We start from the raw sequence: 18294 nt of genomic DNA, 5'->3' as shown, positions 1-18294 counted from the left end.
ATTATTATTGAATAAAACTGGAATGATTCCAGAATGATCGAGTGTCAACCCCCTTGGTTTACGGACTTTCGATCTGGGTTCATGCAATTCGGCAGGACGAGCTGGTCGGCGGACGTAGATGATGCACAGTTCTTCCGGTAGCAGGCCAGAATCTGGGCCGTCCTCGTGATCAGGCTGTCCTTGATTGCCTTCGGGTTGTTCTCCAGCATCTTGAACAGGCCCGGCTTGGCGAAGAGCAGATTGGTCGTATCCAGGTCGCAACTGCGGAACAAATCCGCCAACTGGTTGCATGTCTTCAGGCTAAGATTAAGCACGCGCAGCTGGCGCTTGTCCGAGCAGGATGTGTGCATGAACATTGCCTGTCGGAGGAGAAGGTTAGGTTCTGTGTAAGCTTTTAGAAGTTAACCTTTACTTGGGCATCTCCGACGACCACCATCTGTAGCTGCCGGTGACTTCATCATGGACTTCATGGACCTTAATCGAGGCACGCTCCTAGCCCTCAGCTTCTGCACAGCAACTGAACCAGCCCGGACTTGACGTTGTTGTACGACACGTCAATCACGAACAACATCGCCAGTGCCTTCGGCGGAGTGTTATTCCGGCAGTAGTCCTTGGTGATCACAAAGTCGTACGTTCCGGACGCTCGTACTTGTCTATTCGCTGGCCGGTGTGATCCAGATGCCGGAAGTACTCTGCCGGAACTTCTGTCGTTGCCTTGCACAACAAACACTGGAACAACGTCCGCCGTCGATGATCTGGATTTACGGACACATGTAGGCCGTGTAGCGAATGCATCGAATCGGTCCCACCTCGCCAAAATTGATGATCGGTTGGGCCAGTTCCTTCTCGACGGCACGATCGACTCGAACCGAACGACACTCTGCTTCATGTCCGTGTTGACCGGGAGGTGGAACATCAACGAACGCTTCCGCATCTTAACGGATAACCATTTACGGGTTCACGTTCCAGTTCTGGTGTTCTCTCAGCATGTTTAATGGGTTCCGGCGACTTTTCTTGCTGTTCCGGAATATCTAGTCGGAATTTTTTAACCGGCAAGGTTTTTTTTTCAACTATCCAAACAAACTGCTCGACTGATTTGACAACGAGAACTGTCATTCGCTTTTGACAGTTCTCGCTGTCAAAAAAATCGAGCAGTCTGATGTGTGCACGCAAAAAAAGGTAAGCCAAAAAGCAAGTTATCGCGGTTAACGCGCGTTAAAGCAAGTTAAAGCAACTTAAAGTGGAAAGGTGAAATTGAACGCTGCAAAGGTCTGAAAAGGAAGCTTTATCGCTCGGTTAGCGCGGAAGTGACGCACCCCTCGGGGAAGAGGGGGGTTTTGAGCAGGCGTGACATTAGGTCTATTCCCGTACTGCAGAATTCTGCAATTCTGCACGAAATCGGCAGCAGAGCGTTCCCGTACTTTTCTGCAACAAAAGTAACTTTTCTCTCAGGCAGAACTTCTGCAATGAGAGAGGTTGAAGTTGCAGCAAAACCGTTCCCGTACTTTTCTGCAAGCTCACTCTTCTCTTTCGTGTTGAAAAGTAACTGCAAGTTGGTGTGAGTACACGCTGACATAAAATTTGCAAGTTGGGTTAAATCAAGCATTTTTTTTATTATGTAGTTGAAATTAATTTGATGCTTTATTATTACTAAATTTAAGGAGTCTTTTTGAAGGGACGTTTGTATATTTGGAATTGATGGATTTTGGGGTATTTTTTAATGTCTGGTTTTATTGAGAACTATATTTTATGTTAACGATTTCAGGCTTAGTTCATTAATGTAATGATATAGCTAATTTATTATTTTTTAGTGTTAATAAAGTTTATAAGTAAATCCAGTATTACAGCACGGCTAATAACCCAACAAACAATTTGTATCATAACAACAAATTGTTTTTAAAAACTTTTAAGACACATTTTTTTTGTGTTGAATAAATTTCAGATAAATATTTGTTTAAGAATTGATTTTTGATCTTAAATTGTTTTTGAACAGACTAAATATGTGTGTTAAAATAATAGGTAAATTTAATTGGCAAATTATAAATTGTACCTGTGACGGTGCTACCAATTTGTATTCTTATATGAACCAAAATATTAAATGTATTTTGTTGAACTTTCAATGAAAAAATAAAAAATGTATTAGGCTGTACCAAACAAATAATAAATATAATTGATTATATGATTGATGACCATATTTTTTTTGCTGAAACATAAGTTACGTTGTTAACACATCATATTTTATACTATTTAAAATTGATATAAATTTTATAAAAAAAATATATGGTATACTTGAATTCTTAAATTCTTAAATTCTCAAATTCCTAAATTCCTAAATTCCTGAATTCCTAAATTCTTAAATTCTTATATTCTTAGATTCTTAGATTTTTAAATGCCACCATCTTGAATCATAAGAAATACACTTATTTTGTAGTCATATTCTAGGTTAAAATGCATATTTCAGAGGATTTAGAGATTAGAAATTTTGTAGAGGTCTTCGGATAATAGAGTACAAACTGTATCTATTTTTTAATATTGAGTTTTTAATTTTTCATCTACAATTTTTTTTAATTATTTTTTTTAATTTTTTAACTGTAGATTTAGAATTTTTGATGTTCTGAACTCTTAAATTTTCAAAATTTTGATTTTCTTTATTTCGAATTCAAAATATTTGAATTCATAAAAGTTCAGACCTCAACTTTTATGTTTTCAACCTTATTTTTTTTATTTTGATTTTTTTTAAATTGAGCTTTTTTTTGATTTTAAACATTTTGAATTCCTTAATTTTTTTAAGCTTTGAATTTATGATTTATTTATTTTTTCTAAGATAAATATTTGCATTTTAAATTTCTCAAATACTGGATTTATTTTCTTTTAGCTTCTCAATTAAAAAAATATAATTTTTTTTATATTTTTATTTATGATTTTCTTAATTTCGAGTTTCTAAATTTATGTGTTTCCATATTTTTGAGTTTGTGATTCATTTACTTTCTAAAATTTTTCAACTTTGCTGCGTCACCGTTGTTCTTCCATGTGACATCCATAATTTATTTATGTTATCCTGAATAAAAAATCCTTCAAATAGTCTGCTATCAAAACATGTATTTATGATCCCTTCTATATCAAACCAAGCAACTCTCATTTATATTTTGTACCTAATGTAAAAGTTTTGAATTGTTTCTAATGTATAATTTCTACCCGTGTTTCTACCTAAGCATAAGCATCTTTTAAATAAAATGTTGAGTTGCATAAAAAAATAAGTCCTCGTTCTAGAGGTAAACTTCTTTCAATTATAATTTTTGTCAAACTCTTTTTTAAATAATAATAAAAAAAAACTTTAATACCCAATTTGAGTAAATCCACTCAACTGTGTACAATATTGCAGAAAAAGTACTGGAACGCGCTACCCAGGCAAAAGTTTTGCGGCTTCTCTCCTTGCAGAACTTCTGCAAAAGAGAGAGATGAAGAGAGCGAACCGAAAAGTACGGGAACGTCCTGCAAAAAAGTGACTTATGCTGGCTGCAGAATTCTGCAGAAGTTGCAGAAATTCTGCAATTCTGCAGGTACGGGAATAGACCTATTGTTAAAAGCATAGGGAAATCGTGACAAAGGGGGGTGGAGTAAATTTTGGCTGATTTTAATGTGACGTACTTAATGGATGACACCTTATCCACATTCACGTAGACACTTTTTTGAAAATTCTAGACCCACCCACCTCCCTTGCGGACAATTGTTCATGCAAAAAATGTTTTTATGGAGCGTAGACAATCGCTAAGGGAGCGTTCTTTTATTACGTGACGCAAAAAAATCGGATTTTTAGACCCCCTCCCCCCCTCGTAACAAAATTTCCATACAAATTTTAAAATTTGTGTATGGAGCGTAACACGGCCTCCTCCCCCCTCCCCCCAACTGCGTTACGTAATAAAAGAACACTCCCAAATACCCTCCCCCCCTAAAGTATCCACGTGAACAATGCATTAAGGGATCCGCCCAGCTGTCAAAATAGCTGGCACAAAAAATAAAGCCTGGTTTGATCGAGCAATGTATACATACATCATTGGGAAGTAAAAGTAGTGATTTTTTATTGCTATTTTTTCGGCCAAATGATGTTTGTGGTTTGAAATCGTAGAGAATAGGAAAAAACAAGAAATTTTGTAAGGGCCACATTTTTATTGTACTTTTTAACAGTTTCTACAGAGCAGACCTTAAATTAGTCATTTTAAATTGAAAAAATGAACAAAAACAGAAAATCGTGTCTACAGCAAAATCACCTCAATGGCGTATACATCATATCGCCGTAAAACGGCAGTGGATACACCCTTACCAAAAATCATGATTTTTTGAGTTCCAAATCCCACTTTTCATACGAATTTTTCAGTTCAACCCATATAACCATTTTTATGGTTGTAGTACCTGAACTCAAAAAATCGTATGAAAAGTGGGATTTGGAACTCAAAAAATCATGATTTTTGGTAAGGGTGTATCTGCAGGCTTCTTGGGAAGGCGCCGGTTTTGACTAAAAGAAATAGAGATCTTCGGAGTAGCAATTGTTAACTCATGCTCATGCTCAATCTGAAAATTGAAAATTTACATTTTGACAGGGCACTAAAAAAGTAATGTTTAGTGTTTAAGGAAGTTTTAATATTTATTTTTACTAAAATTTTGATTTATTTTCTAATCTTGAAAGAAAGAAAAATGACAACGATCATCTGATCCACAGAGTTATTGAGTTACTCTGTGTCTGAGCTATCGAGGCTAATAATGTTCCTATCGAAAGTTATTGCAAAATACAAACCTGTAGATTTTATAGTTAAAAAAATAAAAACAATAATAAGAAATTTTTGATCTCGATTTTTTAATGAATTCGTGGTTGAGACACCAAAATCCCACTCCACATTAAACATCGCCTATTCTTATCACCTCCCTTTTGACAGCTTTACAAGGCCCTCGGCCAGTTTGTTTTGGTTTTTTTCTCGCTCTACCACCCAACTCACCCACCACCCATCTTACAAAAACAAAAATCCTTCCCAAAAGGGTCGCATCGCGACGCCTAGTCGATCCTTTCGCGGCATCATCGTGCGTGTGTGTGTGTTTGTGTGTGAGGAGGACTTTCGGGGTGGGTCGCGTTCTGCCGTCAGTCGTGTTCGGCAACAAAACTGCACAGCAAGGACATGATACCGCTACGAAGGAACGGATACTATTTTTAGCTCCGGCCTCTGTCCTTCACTTGGCGCTTTGCTGCTGCTGGGTGCTGCACCTGGCCCACTTCCGGAAGTGGGATATTTTGCGATATTGATTTTGCTGGTGGTGGCGCCGCGCGGATTCGCGAAACGTTGTGCTGTGCTGGACTAGTTTAGAACAAATTTTCTAATTAGCGTGAAAGGAAAGAAGTCCATTAAAATGATTAACCTGCGGCAGGTTGCGTTGGTGGTGGCTTTGCTGGTGTTCCTGATACATCAAATTTGCGCTTCCGGCGGGGACCAGAGTCAATTCTTTCAGAATTGCCTGAAGAGCTGCGTGATAGGCAACTGTAGCAAGTGTGAGTATTCGGGTTCATTTATAACTTAAATTATACAAATTATATTATAATTTAATACATTTTTTTTTCGTTGCAAGGTGTAAGGAAGAGTCGAGAGACTTAATTCCTTGCTTGTAACCAATCAGCGTGCGTGTCAAAAAGTAAAATGAAATATTCTAGAAAGCGGCCATCCATGGACCACGTATTCCCTTCTTTGTAATTCGATAGTTTCCGTAGTTTTTAAGAAACTAAAAAGTCTGTAACAAAAATCTGGGTGCAGCGCTCATGCTTGGTGCATGCATAATGCTCTGGTTGATGTGCTCCGTTAACAAGAATCTTTTTTATATGGAGCGTGAACAATCGCAACAATCCCCAAAAATAATGACTCTGAAACTCCCCTGCGATTAGAATCATTTTTAGCATGTTTGGGTTGATTTAAAAATCTTTTGAATTTTTGAAAATTTTCGATGTTTGTTATCGCAAATAGTTTTTTTTTTCACAAAAAAACTAATGATTGCAAAATAACTGAACTAGTGTAAAATGCATTTTTAAACACTTTTTTCAATGCAAGTGTTGAAACTATGGCTTGTTATTTAAATTTTTTTTTGCCCCCCGCTCGACCCCGGCCAGAGCCGAGGGACAAAAACTTTGAAAAATATTTGCATCGGCCTAACTCGGTCAGAGATTTTTTGCACAACCTGGAAATTTCTAAAAAGTTGGCATTTGATGTCCCCTAAAACATATGTAAAAAAAATCAAATTAAAATAGGGTAATTCTCTACCAACTCACACGAAATCGGGAAAAGTTGCCCCGACCCTTCTTCGATTTGCGTGAAACTTTGTCCTAAGGGTAACTTTTGTCCCTGATCACGAATCCGAGGTCCGTTTTTTGATATCTCGTGACGGAGGGGCGGTACGACCCCTTTCATTTTTGAACATGCGAAAAAAGAGGTGTTTTTTCAATAATTTGCAGAGCTTCAAACGGTGATGAGATAGAAATTTAGTGTCAAAGGGACTTTTATGTAAAATTAGACGCCCGATTTGATGGCGTACTCAGAATTCCTGAAAAACGTATTTTTCATCAAAAACTTTGTACTTTTCGAATCTACAATGACCCAGAAGGGTCATTTTTTTCATTTAGAACACAAATTTTCATTTTAAAATTTCGTGTTTTTCTAACTTTGCAGGGTTATTATTTAGAGTGTAACAATGTTCTACAAAGTTGTAGAGCAGACAATTACAAAAATTTTGATTTATAGACATAAGGGGTTTGCTTATAAACATCACGAGTTATCGCGATTTCACGAAAATAAGTTTTGAAAAAGTTACTTTTTGCGTTTCTCTTTGTTTCGTCGTCCGTGTCTGTCGCGGGTAACGATGAACGGCCATGATCGACGACGACCAACATTTTAAAAACTTTTTTTTCGCAATATCGCGATAACTCGTGACGTTTATAAGCAAACCCCTTATGTTTATAAATCCAAATTTTTGTAATTGTCTGCTCTACAACTTTGTTGAACATTGTTACACTCTTAAAAAATAACCCTGCAAAGTCAATGTAGATTCGAACAGTACATTAAATTTCCCATAAAATGACATGTTCCAACATTTTTTATAGTCGAGTAACGGAAAATAGTTTTTAAAACATTTTTAGTGTTTTTTTCGATGTAAAATACGTTTTTCAGGAATTCTGAGTACGCCATCAAATCGGGCGTCTAATTTTACATAAAAGTCCCTTTGACACTAAATTTCTATCTCATCACCGTTTCAAGCCGCAAATTATTGAAAAACACATCTCTTTTTTCGCATGTTCAAAAATTTAAGGGGTCGTACCGCCCCTCCGTCACGAGATATCAAAAAACGGACCTCGGATTCGTGATCAGGGACAAAAGTTACCCTTAGGACAAAGTTTCACGCAAATCGAAGAGGGGTCGGGGCAACTGCTGAGTGAGTTGGCGGAGAATTACCCAATCGTGTTTTCTTTGCAAATCAAGTTTTAGTGACAAAAGGTTAAATTAAAAATCACCAATTTGTTTTACCGTGTAGGGGCAGGGGGGGCAAAATGGTCCGCCTAAGGAAAATGCGCCAAAAACCATAGAAAACCAGGGGGGCGACATCTATATCTCACTACAGGCAGCTCGCCCGCAGCCAACACAAGTTGTCAACTTCGGCACCAGAACAAAAGGGAGCTGTCAATTACGGCGCCAGCACAAAAGAACAGCTGTTCGTTACGGAACCAAAACAAAGCAACTGCGCTCTGTAAAAAAAGTACAAAAACTGCAGGCATAAAATGGAAATAAAGTAATTATTGTTTTTTTGTAATATTTTACCGCAATGTACGTTTAAAAGTTAGTGTTTGTTTTAGAGGTGATTTTTATCAATTTATTTGCAAAATAAACTACTCAAGTTGGGAATTTTAAGCACACATCGGACCGATGACCTCATTTAAAGTTGTACTTTTATCACATGAAACGTTTAACTTTACTACTGTTTAATTTGACTTTTACTATACAGTAATTCTGATAACGAAAATTGAATTATTGATAAAAAATATTTTTGTTTTCACTGTGCGCTGTTTGCGCGCGTTATTAATCTCAATCACCCAAGATGGCGGCCTTTAGCATCCCCCTGTAGAAAACCCTAAAAAAATATGAATTTTGTGTAGTAGGCTTATGCTTTGGGACGTTCCCTTCAATGTTGTATACTTGGTTGATGAAAATTTTGAGCTTAGAACTATTTTTGAGCCACTTTAAAAAAATGTTTTTTCGACTGCTTTTCCAGGGTGCGGGGCAGAATGGGCCACCTTAGAAAACAAGCCATTTCGTCTAATACAACGTTGAAGGGAGATAAGAAATGACTTAAGGGACCTTTCTAACATAGTTTCCATGAAGTTAGACAACTTTTATAAAAATAGTAACTAAAAAAAAAAGATTTTTGAAAATAGTGTAAATATGTCGAAAAAAGACACTATTTTTACAACTAAGCGTCGAAAAAACTAAAAAAATCAACTTTTGTTGCATTGAACGTGATTTGTGCAGCTACCAGCAGTGAAATAATCCATTTAGCTCATTTTTTTAACTTTTGATTGTTTTTATAAGGCAGGAAAAGGGTGGTCCATTCTGCCCCCAAGTGGAATTTAATTTAACACTTCCACCACCAAGCCTCTAAATGATTTGAAGGTTCCGTTGTTGTTTGTTTACCTTGGTAGTAACCTCTAGTAACATTATAAGCATTGAACAAACTTTTTCAAACAATCATACTTTTCAGAAAGCTTGTTTAGAAACCTCGAAATGAACAACATTTGCGTGGTTTTGTCAATTATTTACATTCTTGCTCATAATTCGAAAAATACAATGAATTCAAACGTCGTTTTCTGTATGGTGATGTTATTTGACGTCCTTTATAAGACCCTTGCCTTACAGTTGGTCTAAATCCATTCTAAAGCCCAAAACCAAGGGTGGCCCATTCTGCCCCCCTGGTCCATTCGGCCCCCCCCCTCCCGCTGCCCCTATCATTTTATTTCAGTGTTCGAGAAGGAGCCTGAATCGAGTCGAAGCTCGAGCCAAAATTCTCAGTGGGTACCTACAACTTTGCCGAAGACACCAATCGATCAAAAAATTCCTTCAAATGATACAGATTTTTGAATTTTCATACATCATTTTTGTATGACCAGCTGCCAAATTTGTATGGAAAATTATATGGACAAACTAATGATGCAAAATGGCTTCTTTGGGCATACCAAAAGAACTTATTATTATTTTTTATAAGCAACCTACTTTTGACTGTCGTTTTATTTTTGGGAAATTTTCTATTCTTTCAATTGTCATTTAAAATTATTTCGAACATGAGACGTACTTTTAAAATATTTTACTCTTCTGGTTTGTTGTAATATTTTTGTGAGCAGTTCTTTTAAAAAAGTCGAACTTACAACACGTGTTTTGAGTCTCCCTTTCTTAAAAAACAAACTATTCAATAAAAAGCAGTTCCAAAAACAGAAAAAAAGTCTGACTTCTTAAATATTTTTGCAAGTTTTATATCTTTTTTTGCAATTTATCCATGATGGTCGTAATAGATGTTTAGCTAAATCTGACTTCTAAAAAGAATGTCTCTAAAAATCCGGGGGCATTTTGTTTTTTTCAAGAACCCCTAAAATAGAAGTCAAATTTACTGAAAATCGTTCAAAATATCTTACCTTGTCGTAAAATTGACCCTGAATTTGTGATCAAAGACTAAAAAAAAATTGAGTTAGGAAAAATACTTTGAGTATTCTGAAAATCTTAACACTAAAACTTTTGAAATTTTGATTAGGAATTTCTGAATTTTGAAGTGCTCTTCTCCGGAAAAGCACGAATCGATAAAACTCTTCAGATTCCCCCGGTCCACTAGTGCTCCCCATCCAGCGTGGAAATAAATCCAATGATTGATAGTTTATGGGCGCATAAATTATAATTTTCTTCCACTTCCGTGCCAAAAAGCATTAAGCAATTCAACCCACCAAAATCTGATCCACATCTCTCTCTCCCCCCCTCAGCTGGATTGACGTTCAGGCTGGCCGGCACCCAGAATCCGATCAATAAGTTGCTCCTGTGGACCTGCTACGATGAGTGCGGCTACGATTGTATGTGGCGAACGACGGGCGCGTTTCTCAAGCGAAACTGGACGACGCCGCAATTCTACGGCAAATGGCCGTTTGTGAGGCTGGCCGGGCTGCAGGAACCTGCCTCGGTGCTGTTCTCGATGGCCAACTTTGGCACGCACTATCACATGTTGAAGCGGTTCCGGAGGGAAGTGCGGCCGGACAGTCCGATGTACACGCTGTGGCAGGTCTTTTCGTACATTTGCTTGAACGCGTGGATCTGGTCGACGGTGTTCCACGCGAGGGACTTTCCCATCACGGAACTGTTCGATTACACTTTTGCTTATTCGATGGTACTGGCTTCGTTGTACTGCATGGTAATGCGGATGATCCACCGGCAGTCCAAGTACTTGAAGGGACTGTTCAGCCTGGCTTGCATCGTTTTCTTCGTGAATCACTTTTCGTACTTGAGCGTGGGCCGGTTTGACTATGCGTACAACATGAAGGCCAACATCGTGACTGGAATGACCGGGGCCGCCGGCTGGATCTTCTGGTGTTTGCTGCAACGTCGAAAGCGTCGTTACGTCTGGAAGTGCTTCCTGTTTGTCGTCCTGGCGACGTCCTCGCTGCTGCTCGAAATCAACGATTTCCCACCGATTCTTTGGACGTTCGACGCCCACTCCATCTGGCATCTGGTCACTGCCCCGCTGACCGTTCTGTTTTACAGGTAACTTTTGATCAAAATTTGGCAAGTTTCGAAACAACGAATTACATTAACCATATTTCAATTGTAGCTTCATCATCGACGACTGCCGCAGTCTGCGACAGGAACTGTACGGTGACGGTCCAGAGGACATGCGCAAGCTGCTGTGAGGATTGCGACCGGCCGCCAAGATGGAGTTTTAGTCGTCGGATTTCCTGTTGAAATTAAAAAGACTTGATACGTGTGGTAGTAGTGTACTATTAAAAAATCCTTTCGTTTGCACCACCCTAAGGGAGAGACCACGCGGCCACGTTTAGTTATAGTGACAATAAAACATACAAAAACACACAAAAACTCCGCTGCAACGGAGATGGTAACGGCAATCGAGTGGGGGTGGACTCTCCCTGGGTCGGGGCGAAGGTTTTTCACTGTTTTATCTTTGATAATCGTCGGTGTTTGGGCAGTCAGTGGCGTGAACTAATACGTTGAGAGGTCACAGAACTATTTAAATGTCGTGTAACTTCCTTACAATGTTTTAGAGAGGGAAAAAGTCAATTTTAAATATTCGATATATATCTACCTGTGTGTAACTGTAGTAGTATTTGTAATTATTGATGTTACTTCTAGATAGGCTATAGTAGGATAGGCAACGTCGTTTTGAATGTTGTAAAATAGAATGTAAGCAAAGTCATATATATTAACTCATGGCTAGTCTTTACCACTTTCTTCGGTGAAATATACTAAAAGAAGAACAAAACACGTGTTAATTTATTTTCAGAAAAAATAAATCCTTGAATAAAAGAATCACAATATGTATGAATATGAAAAAACAGGGTGTAAACTGTCAATTTTTGTGTTGATCTGTCTTACCGTAAACCGGGGTGGCATTGACAGGATTTCAATTTATTTATGATAATTTTCCTGCTGGTAAGGTTTGTCGCATGATTATTTTTTTTCAACATGTACTGGGGTAGGCCACACAAATCAAATATACCAGTACTAAGGTTGCTGTTATAGTTTTTATGAATAAAAATAACAATGTTTATATTTAGTTAACTATTTTTTCAGCTTTTAACAAAATACATACTAGTTTTTGGTAATATTGTTAATAAGTCAGATTTTTACATAAAACGAAGTTGACTTTATAGCTGTCGGCCACCATTGCTAGTACCAACCACTAGTGTCTTCCTTTTATATACAAGGACTTCGCCGCCCTGGGCTCCTAAGTGTATGAAAGTATGGCACGGAGCGACGGCGCCGAATACCCATATTTACACAAAGAATTTTAGAGCGCCCGCCGCGCGATTCGAACCGGCAACCTCTGGATTGCGAGTCCAGTGCGCGGTCCGATTGATCCACACGGGCGGGGTGGGTTGATCCACACGGGCGGGACGGGATTTTTACATAAATTTCGTTAAAACTCGTTTTGTTTATAAAATTATCGATTCATATTGCATTTTCAACTAAATCCGAAGCACGAATCAAAAGTTTTCACCATTTGTGTGAAATTTGTTCTACTGAAAATGGCTATAAATTTGGAGATTTTTTAAAATTATGTTTAAAAAACACATCATTTTTATTTTATACAAACTTATTTTACCATCTCCTACTGAAAATTCTGTCCGAGGAATCCGAAAATGCATTCCGTTTTCCGATTCGATTTTTTTTTTCAAAAATGCTATTCATCAACATTTTGTTAATTATATGAAACTAACATTTTTAACTTTTAAAAAAATTATGAAAACGTCTGCTTGAAATACTTTAAACACTTCTTTAACACGTTTAGTATGATTCCATACCATTTCGTACGTATTCAATTTGTACTTCTCATTTTGCGGAAAAATCACAAACCAATCAAAGTCGGGCGCACCTTCAAATCTCAAATTGTTTACATGTTTAGTCAAGGTTGTTAACGATAAAACTATCGAGGTTCGATAACGATAGTTCTATCGTTATCGTCGGGACGATAATGATAATCTAACGTTATCGTTATCGTTATTCTTATATTTAATATATTTCTAAAATTGACCAACCAACTTATGTTGAATTTTCAAGCTTCCTCGTAGTAAATACTTTTTTGATAGTATGATAAGTTTCAAAGTATAAATACTAAAAAAAATCACAAAATACTGTATTTTTTGAAAGAACTAAAATTTTAGCAAGACTGACAATTTGCAAGCACTGTTTTAAATTTTTTTTGAATGACATATGTTCACAAAACACCGTATTTTCTCGAAAATACTCAAATTTTATAATTCGCAATATGGGTATCAAACGATTCAAAACTTGGCATGCATTTTCACTGTTTTAGAGTTGTTCAAATGAAAAACTAAAATTTTCACAAAATATCGCTTTTTCAAAAAAAAAAAAACGATAAATAAATAAAAAAAACAAAAATGCACAAATTTGTATGACCCAATCTCACCCCTCAGACCCAAAGTCACCCCTGACGACGGTTCCGTATTTTTTCGAAAATACTATTTTTTTAATAATTCGTTATATAAGTATCAAATTTTGCATGCATTTTCACTGTTTTAGAGTTTTTTGAATGAAAAACACAAATTTTCACAAAATACCGTATTTTCTTGAAAATACTTAAATTTTTATAATTCGCAATATGGGTATCAAACGATTTGAAATTTTGCGTGCATTTTCACTGTTTTAGAGTTTTTTGATAGAAATACTCAAATTTTCACAAAATACCGAAACTACGAAAATACTCAATTTTTTTTGTAATTTGCAATATGGGTATCAAACGATTCGAAATTGTGCATGTATTTTAACTGTTTTAGAGATTTTTGAATGAAATACTAAAAAAAAATCACAAAATAAGGTGTTTTTTTAAAGTACTTACTTAGTACATTTCCATTATTTTAGAGTTTTTTGAATGAAATACTCAAATTTTTACAAACACATTTAAATTTTAGTATTTCATTCAAAAAACCCTAAAACAGTGTAAATGCATGCGAAATTTCGAATCGTTTGATACCCATATTGCGAATTTTAAAAAATTGAGTACCGTAAAACGGGGTGACTTTGATAGGTTTCAGATTTTTGCTGACCGTGGTTTTTCGACTATTTTACAATTTTACCTAAAATTTATATGTATTTAGTTTAAAAGTTTATAAACTTGGTTAACTAAATAAAAACATGTTTTTTTCTTAAAAACTATATCAGCAACCTTAGTGATGGCACATTTGACGTAAAAATGAAATTTGACCACCTTAAATCTGATTTTACAAGAAAAATTATAACAATCAAAGTCACCCCGGAATTTAAATTGAGAATTTTTAACGTAACTATTTTTCTAAACACTATTGAAAAAATAGTGCATTGACTTTGTGTAGCCTACCCCAGTACATGTTTTAAAAATAATAATCTTGAGAAAAACCTTACCAGCTGGAAAATATTTCAAAAATAAATTGAAATCCTATCAAAGTCACCCTGGTTTACGGTACTTTAAAAAAACGGTATTTTGTGAAAATTTTAGTATTTATGCTTTGAAACTCACTACATTATCAAAAAATATTTTCTAGGACCGAATTCATTGAAAATTTAACTTGATTTTGATGGATTCAATCAATTTAAGAAAGATTTAAGAGTTATCTTCCGTTATCGGCGATAATATTATCGCCTGAATGAGCATTTAGACCAAAAAAAAATATGAACAATAAAACTGCCAGGGAGAAATCAAAAAATAAAATTTGTACAATTCGTCTAGTACCCAGTCACGAAATATTCTAGCATAGCTGGTTCTGCCAGAATCCTGCAATAATAATTGAACATTTCTGCTAGAATGCTGATAGAATATCCACCTCTATGAGAACTCTTCCAGAATCCTGCTAGAACGCCGTGACTGGGTAATCTCTAGAATTGTATTTTTTTAGATCTTTAATTTAATATATTTTAATTGGGATGAAAATTTGTTCATGCATTCCCTACGCCCAAATTTAAGCCATTTTTATGGTGTCGATTCGAAACCCAATAAAACAATCCCTGGCTTTTCCCTTATACTCTAGACAACCACCTTAAGCATATAGCGCCATCTCACATTCCGGTGAACAATATTTGGCTTGTTGAGCAAAGTTTTGAAACATTCTCCTTCATTCTGGTCACCCTAAGGTAAATCAAACGATCTTAAAGCACCGTGCGTTCCCACAAAAGCTAGTTCCGTAATACTTTTTGTTTTAATGGAGACGCAGGGTTCCTGGGGTTAGGGATATTCGAAGAAAACAGCAAATGACACGATTTTCGAAAAATACAAACTTTTTATTTTTAAGAATATGCTTTTCAGTGAATAATTGAACACCTTCCTTTTCGTCTTCGTCTTCGCGATAAGTACAAAAAACATGAAGGTGAAAAATGGAGAGAAAATGTATGTGTGTGTGTGAACTATTAAGTGAACTTCATTTCTTTCTATTCCTAACCGGCTACCTTACACGCTAGTAGAACAAATTTTATCACTTTAATCTTCAGCACTACGCGCTCACCGTCCAGCTGGAGAATACTGCCTCGATTGGTTCCGTTTAAAATGGGAAAATGGGAGGAAAAATAACTAACGAATTAAAAAGAATTGCCTAAACTGCCCTAAACATGCCTAAACGCTACCACTGCAATACTTAAGTCATAAGTACAGACTAAAATTTAGCTTATTTTTGTTTTCGTAAATTTCGCTATGAAACTCGGCTCCGAGTTAATTTCGACGGTTCCTATTTGCTAATAGAATGGAGTTTATACGATATTCAAGGCTCTTCCAGCTAGCTTAGGTGGAGAAGTATTAAGGCATTGATTTTTTTCATTGAACCGTTTATTTGATGTCGTCTCTGTGTGGTTGACTGAATACTTTTGTTTTAAATTGCTTGAGCCGTTACGCTTTTTTCAAAAATAAATCCTGTTTTTTGAGGTAGAACTGCGTGGATGTGTGTAAAATTCGAGAGAAAGTTTGAAACTTGCAGAAAGGACGTACTCATGTGGTTGCTGTTTAACTTAATCCTAGTATAAATTGTCATTTAAATCAGTAAGTACTGTCGACACCGTCGAAGCGTCCGGGCTCTACTCCGTCACGGTAGAGCTCAGCGCTTCGCTTTCTTTCTCCTCTTCCTCCTCCTCGGGTGGATCCAGCGTTCCCACGGCCCACGCACAAACTCCCGCCAGGAAGATGAAGAACCCTGCCGCGTAGAACGAGCTATCCCAACTTTCGCTGATGTCGTACATGAGTCCGGCCAGCGGAGGCCCCGTAAGGCTGCCGATGCCCTGCACCAGCAGACACAGGCCGTAAGCGACGGTAAAGTCGTCCAAACTCACCAACCGCACCAGGATGATGGGCGTAAAGGAGAACGTACTGGCAAAGGTCAACCCGAACACGACGCAAAGGATGGACATCATCACGTAGCTGGACACGACCAGCGGCATCAGGGCGATCGAGAGGCCACAAACTGCGGAGAAAAGAAAGCGTTCGCACGTTAGAGAGACTTCCCCTCGTGGAGACGCACGGTGCTTCACCGAATACTTACAGCCCAGACAAACGGCGTACGTTTTGCTAACGTTGACCCACGGTTGATCCCCAAGCCAGCCCAACCCGACCATCCCGAGCGTGTTGGTGATGCCGATTATAGAGATAAGGTTGGCTCCATCCTGTTCCGTGAAGTTGTACATCAGCATGTAGTCCGGGATGTAAAAGTAAGGAATGATGTACCTGGAAAAATACAAAAAAGAAACATTGTTCAAATTTCTTCGTAGAAAGACTCTCACGAGCCAAAGACCTACCAGATGAACAGTAGCAGCGTCGAGATGGACATCATGCAGAACTTGAACTCGAAGAACAGCGAAAAGTCGAACATCGTCTTGAGCGCGTCGATGAAGCTCTCGTACCATGTCTGTAGGATAAAAAATACGAGTGAATATTAGGGAAAGCGATTGATTTTTTTTACGGAGTTATCTCACCGGATCTCTAGTAAACAAATTGAGATTTTAGGTCTGTGCTACTAGGTTGAATTTAAAAAGGAAGCGATTAAAGAAAAACAAATTGCTGGCGAAATTTTACACCCTAACTGTAAGAATTCACTTTTTGAAACGACTTTTTTTTTGTGTTGGCTGAATTAAATTTTTGGAATATTTTAAGTGAACTCTTACCTAAAGCGTTAAACTCTTGGTGTAACTGTTTCTGAAACATGAGTCGCTGCGCTTCAGAAATTTGAATTGAATGCAAGCAGGATTTATACTAACACTTTTGCTAACTGGTAACAATAAAGTTTACTAGCTTTTATAATACAAATGATACTGATGGTGTGAAAAATATTATACGGAAACACAGAAACATCTTAACCCGGGCTCAAAAATTTGGAAGTTTCCAGAAATTTAGATTAATAAGAAAGGTTTCGCTCAAGATGATTATTAAAGGGGGATCAATGCACTCTTAACATTTAAAAAATAATAATTTGTAAATGTAAACCCTGGATTTCGGTTGTGAAATACCCGGTTTTTCCCAGGTTTGCTCCCGAGACCAACAAATTTTTTTCGATAAGTTTTTAAACAAATCACAATGGTTTTTAATCTGACCTGAGTATCAAAATATTCATGAAATGCATACCCATTTTTTAAAAATATTTTCATTTCTTAGGACAGCTTTTAAAATGTTGCTATTAGAGGGTGACGATTCTCGAGATTTCCAATTTCCCGGGAATCGAGAGTTGAATTTTGTCATAGTTATTAAACAAAACATTAGTTTTAGTAATCTTTTAGATACGTTATGGTATTCTTTCTACTTGTTGAAAACTCTCAAATCTGCAATTACAGGATCATTTCTAGAGCTTTTTGGGACTCCACGATCCAAGTTATCCTAAATAATTTAAAGAAAAATATGAAAGTAATATGATTTTTATGAAATTCCACCAACTGATTCAAAGTTAAAATTGTATTATAAAAATAAATTTCAAAATAAAAAAAGGGGAATATACTCGGATGTTTATTCCGTTTGATAAAAAAAGTATGACTTCAACAATTGTAAGGCTGTGTATTTTTTTTTTTCAAATTTGGTTCAATACTAAATTCAGATAAGAAAACTGTCCTCAAATTATTTTTTTGTTGAGAATTAAAAAAAAACAGTTTGCTAGAGATGAAAATATCATATCTGGAGCAATATTTGAACAGGACACATACGCATTTTTACAGCTGCAACTATTTTGCAAACTCCAAAACAACAAGTAACTATTTAACAAACCCCGAAGTGTTGAGAGCTAGCTGTGGAGGCCAGCTATTGTTTTACACATGTGAACAAAAAATTCTCGAAGCTTGAGAAAATGAAAAATAGTTCAAACAGTCATAATGCTTATCCGCCCTTTTCTCGTGTTGCTCCAGATAGGATAATCAACAGAAAAATAGCAAAGCGAACTTATAAGTTATAGATTGAATCTATTACACAATGTAAAACTTAGCTTTCCCAAATTATTAATTAAGATTTATAAGTATAGTATTCACATGGTGGCAAAATGCACATTGGTTT

At 36.6% G+C, this 18294-nt stretch overlaps 2 protein-coding genes and 1 pseudogene across 5 annotated transcripts in view; 1 reads left to right on the top strand and 2 right to left on the bottom strand.

The window, feature by feature from the left end:
* Positions 1 to 44: 44 nt before the first annotated feature.
* Positions 45 to 5002, bottom strand: LOC120415755 (uncharacterized; annotated as a pseudogene).
* On the top strand, positions 4982 to 11550 carry LOC120415760 (post-GPI attachment to proteins factor 3). The gene is made up of 3 exons (XM_039577367.2): positions 4982 to 5536; positions 10046 to 10817; positions 10885 to 11550. The coding sequence occupies exons 1-3, from the start codon at positions 5398 to 5400 to the stop codon at positions 10961 to 10963; spliced, it is 990 nt and encodes a 329-aa protein (XP_039433301.1). The 5' UTR covers positions 4982 to 5397; the 3' UTR covers positions 10964 to 11550.
* A 3486-nt stretch (positions 11551 to 15036) lies between these two features.
* Positions 15037 to 18294, bottom strand: part of LOC120415730 (monocarboxylate transporter 14) — a 49241-nt gene continuing 45983 nt past the window's right edge. For all 4 annotated transcript variants that reach the window (XM_039577322.2, XM_039577325.2, XM_039577324.2 and 1 more), the window contains 3 exons: positions 16560 to 16669; positions 16307 to 16488; positions 15037 to 16228 (listed from right to left, as the gene is read on the bottom strand). In XM_039577322.2, coding sequence (XP_039433256.1) covers positions 15846 to 16228; positions 16307 to 16488; positions 16560 to 16669 — 675 coding nt within the window. In that variant the 3' untranslated portion in view covers positions 15037 to 15845. The remainder of the gene's footprint in view (positions 16229 to 16306; positions 16489 to 16559; positions 16670 to 18294) is intronic.

The sequence above is a fragment of the Culex pipiens genome, chromosome 3 (assembly GCF_016801865.2).
Source record: "Culex pipiens pallens isolate TS chromosome 3, TS_CPP_V2, whole genome shotgun sequence".
In the NCBI taxonomy this organism is placed as follows: domain Eukaryota; kingdom Metazoa; phylum Arthropoda; class Insecta; order Diptera; family Culicidae; genus Culex; species Culex pipiens.
The sequence above is the reverse complement of the archived record's forward strand: the minus strand, read 5'-3'. Positions and strand labels throughout refer to the sequence as shown.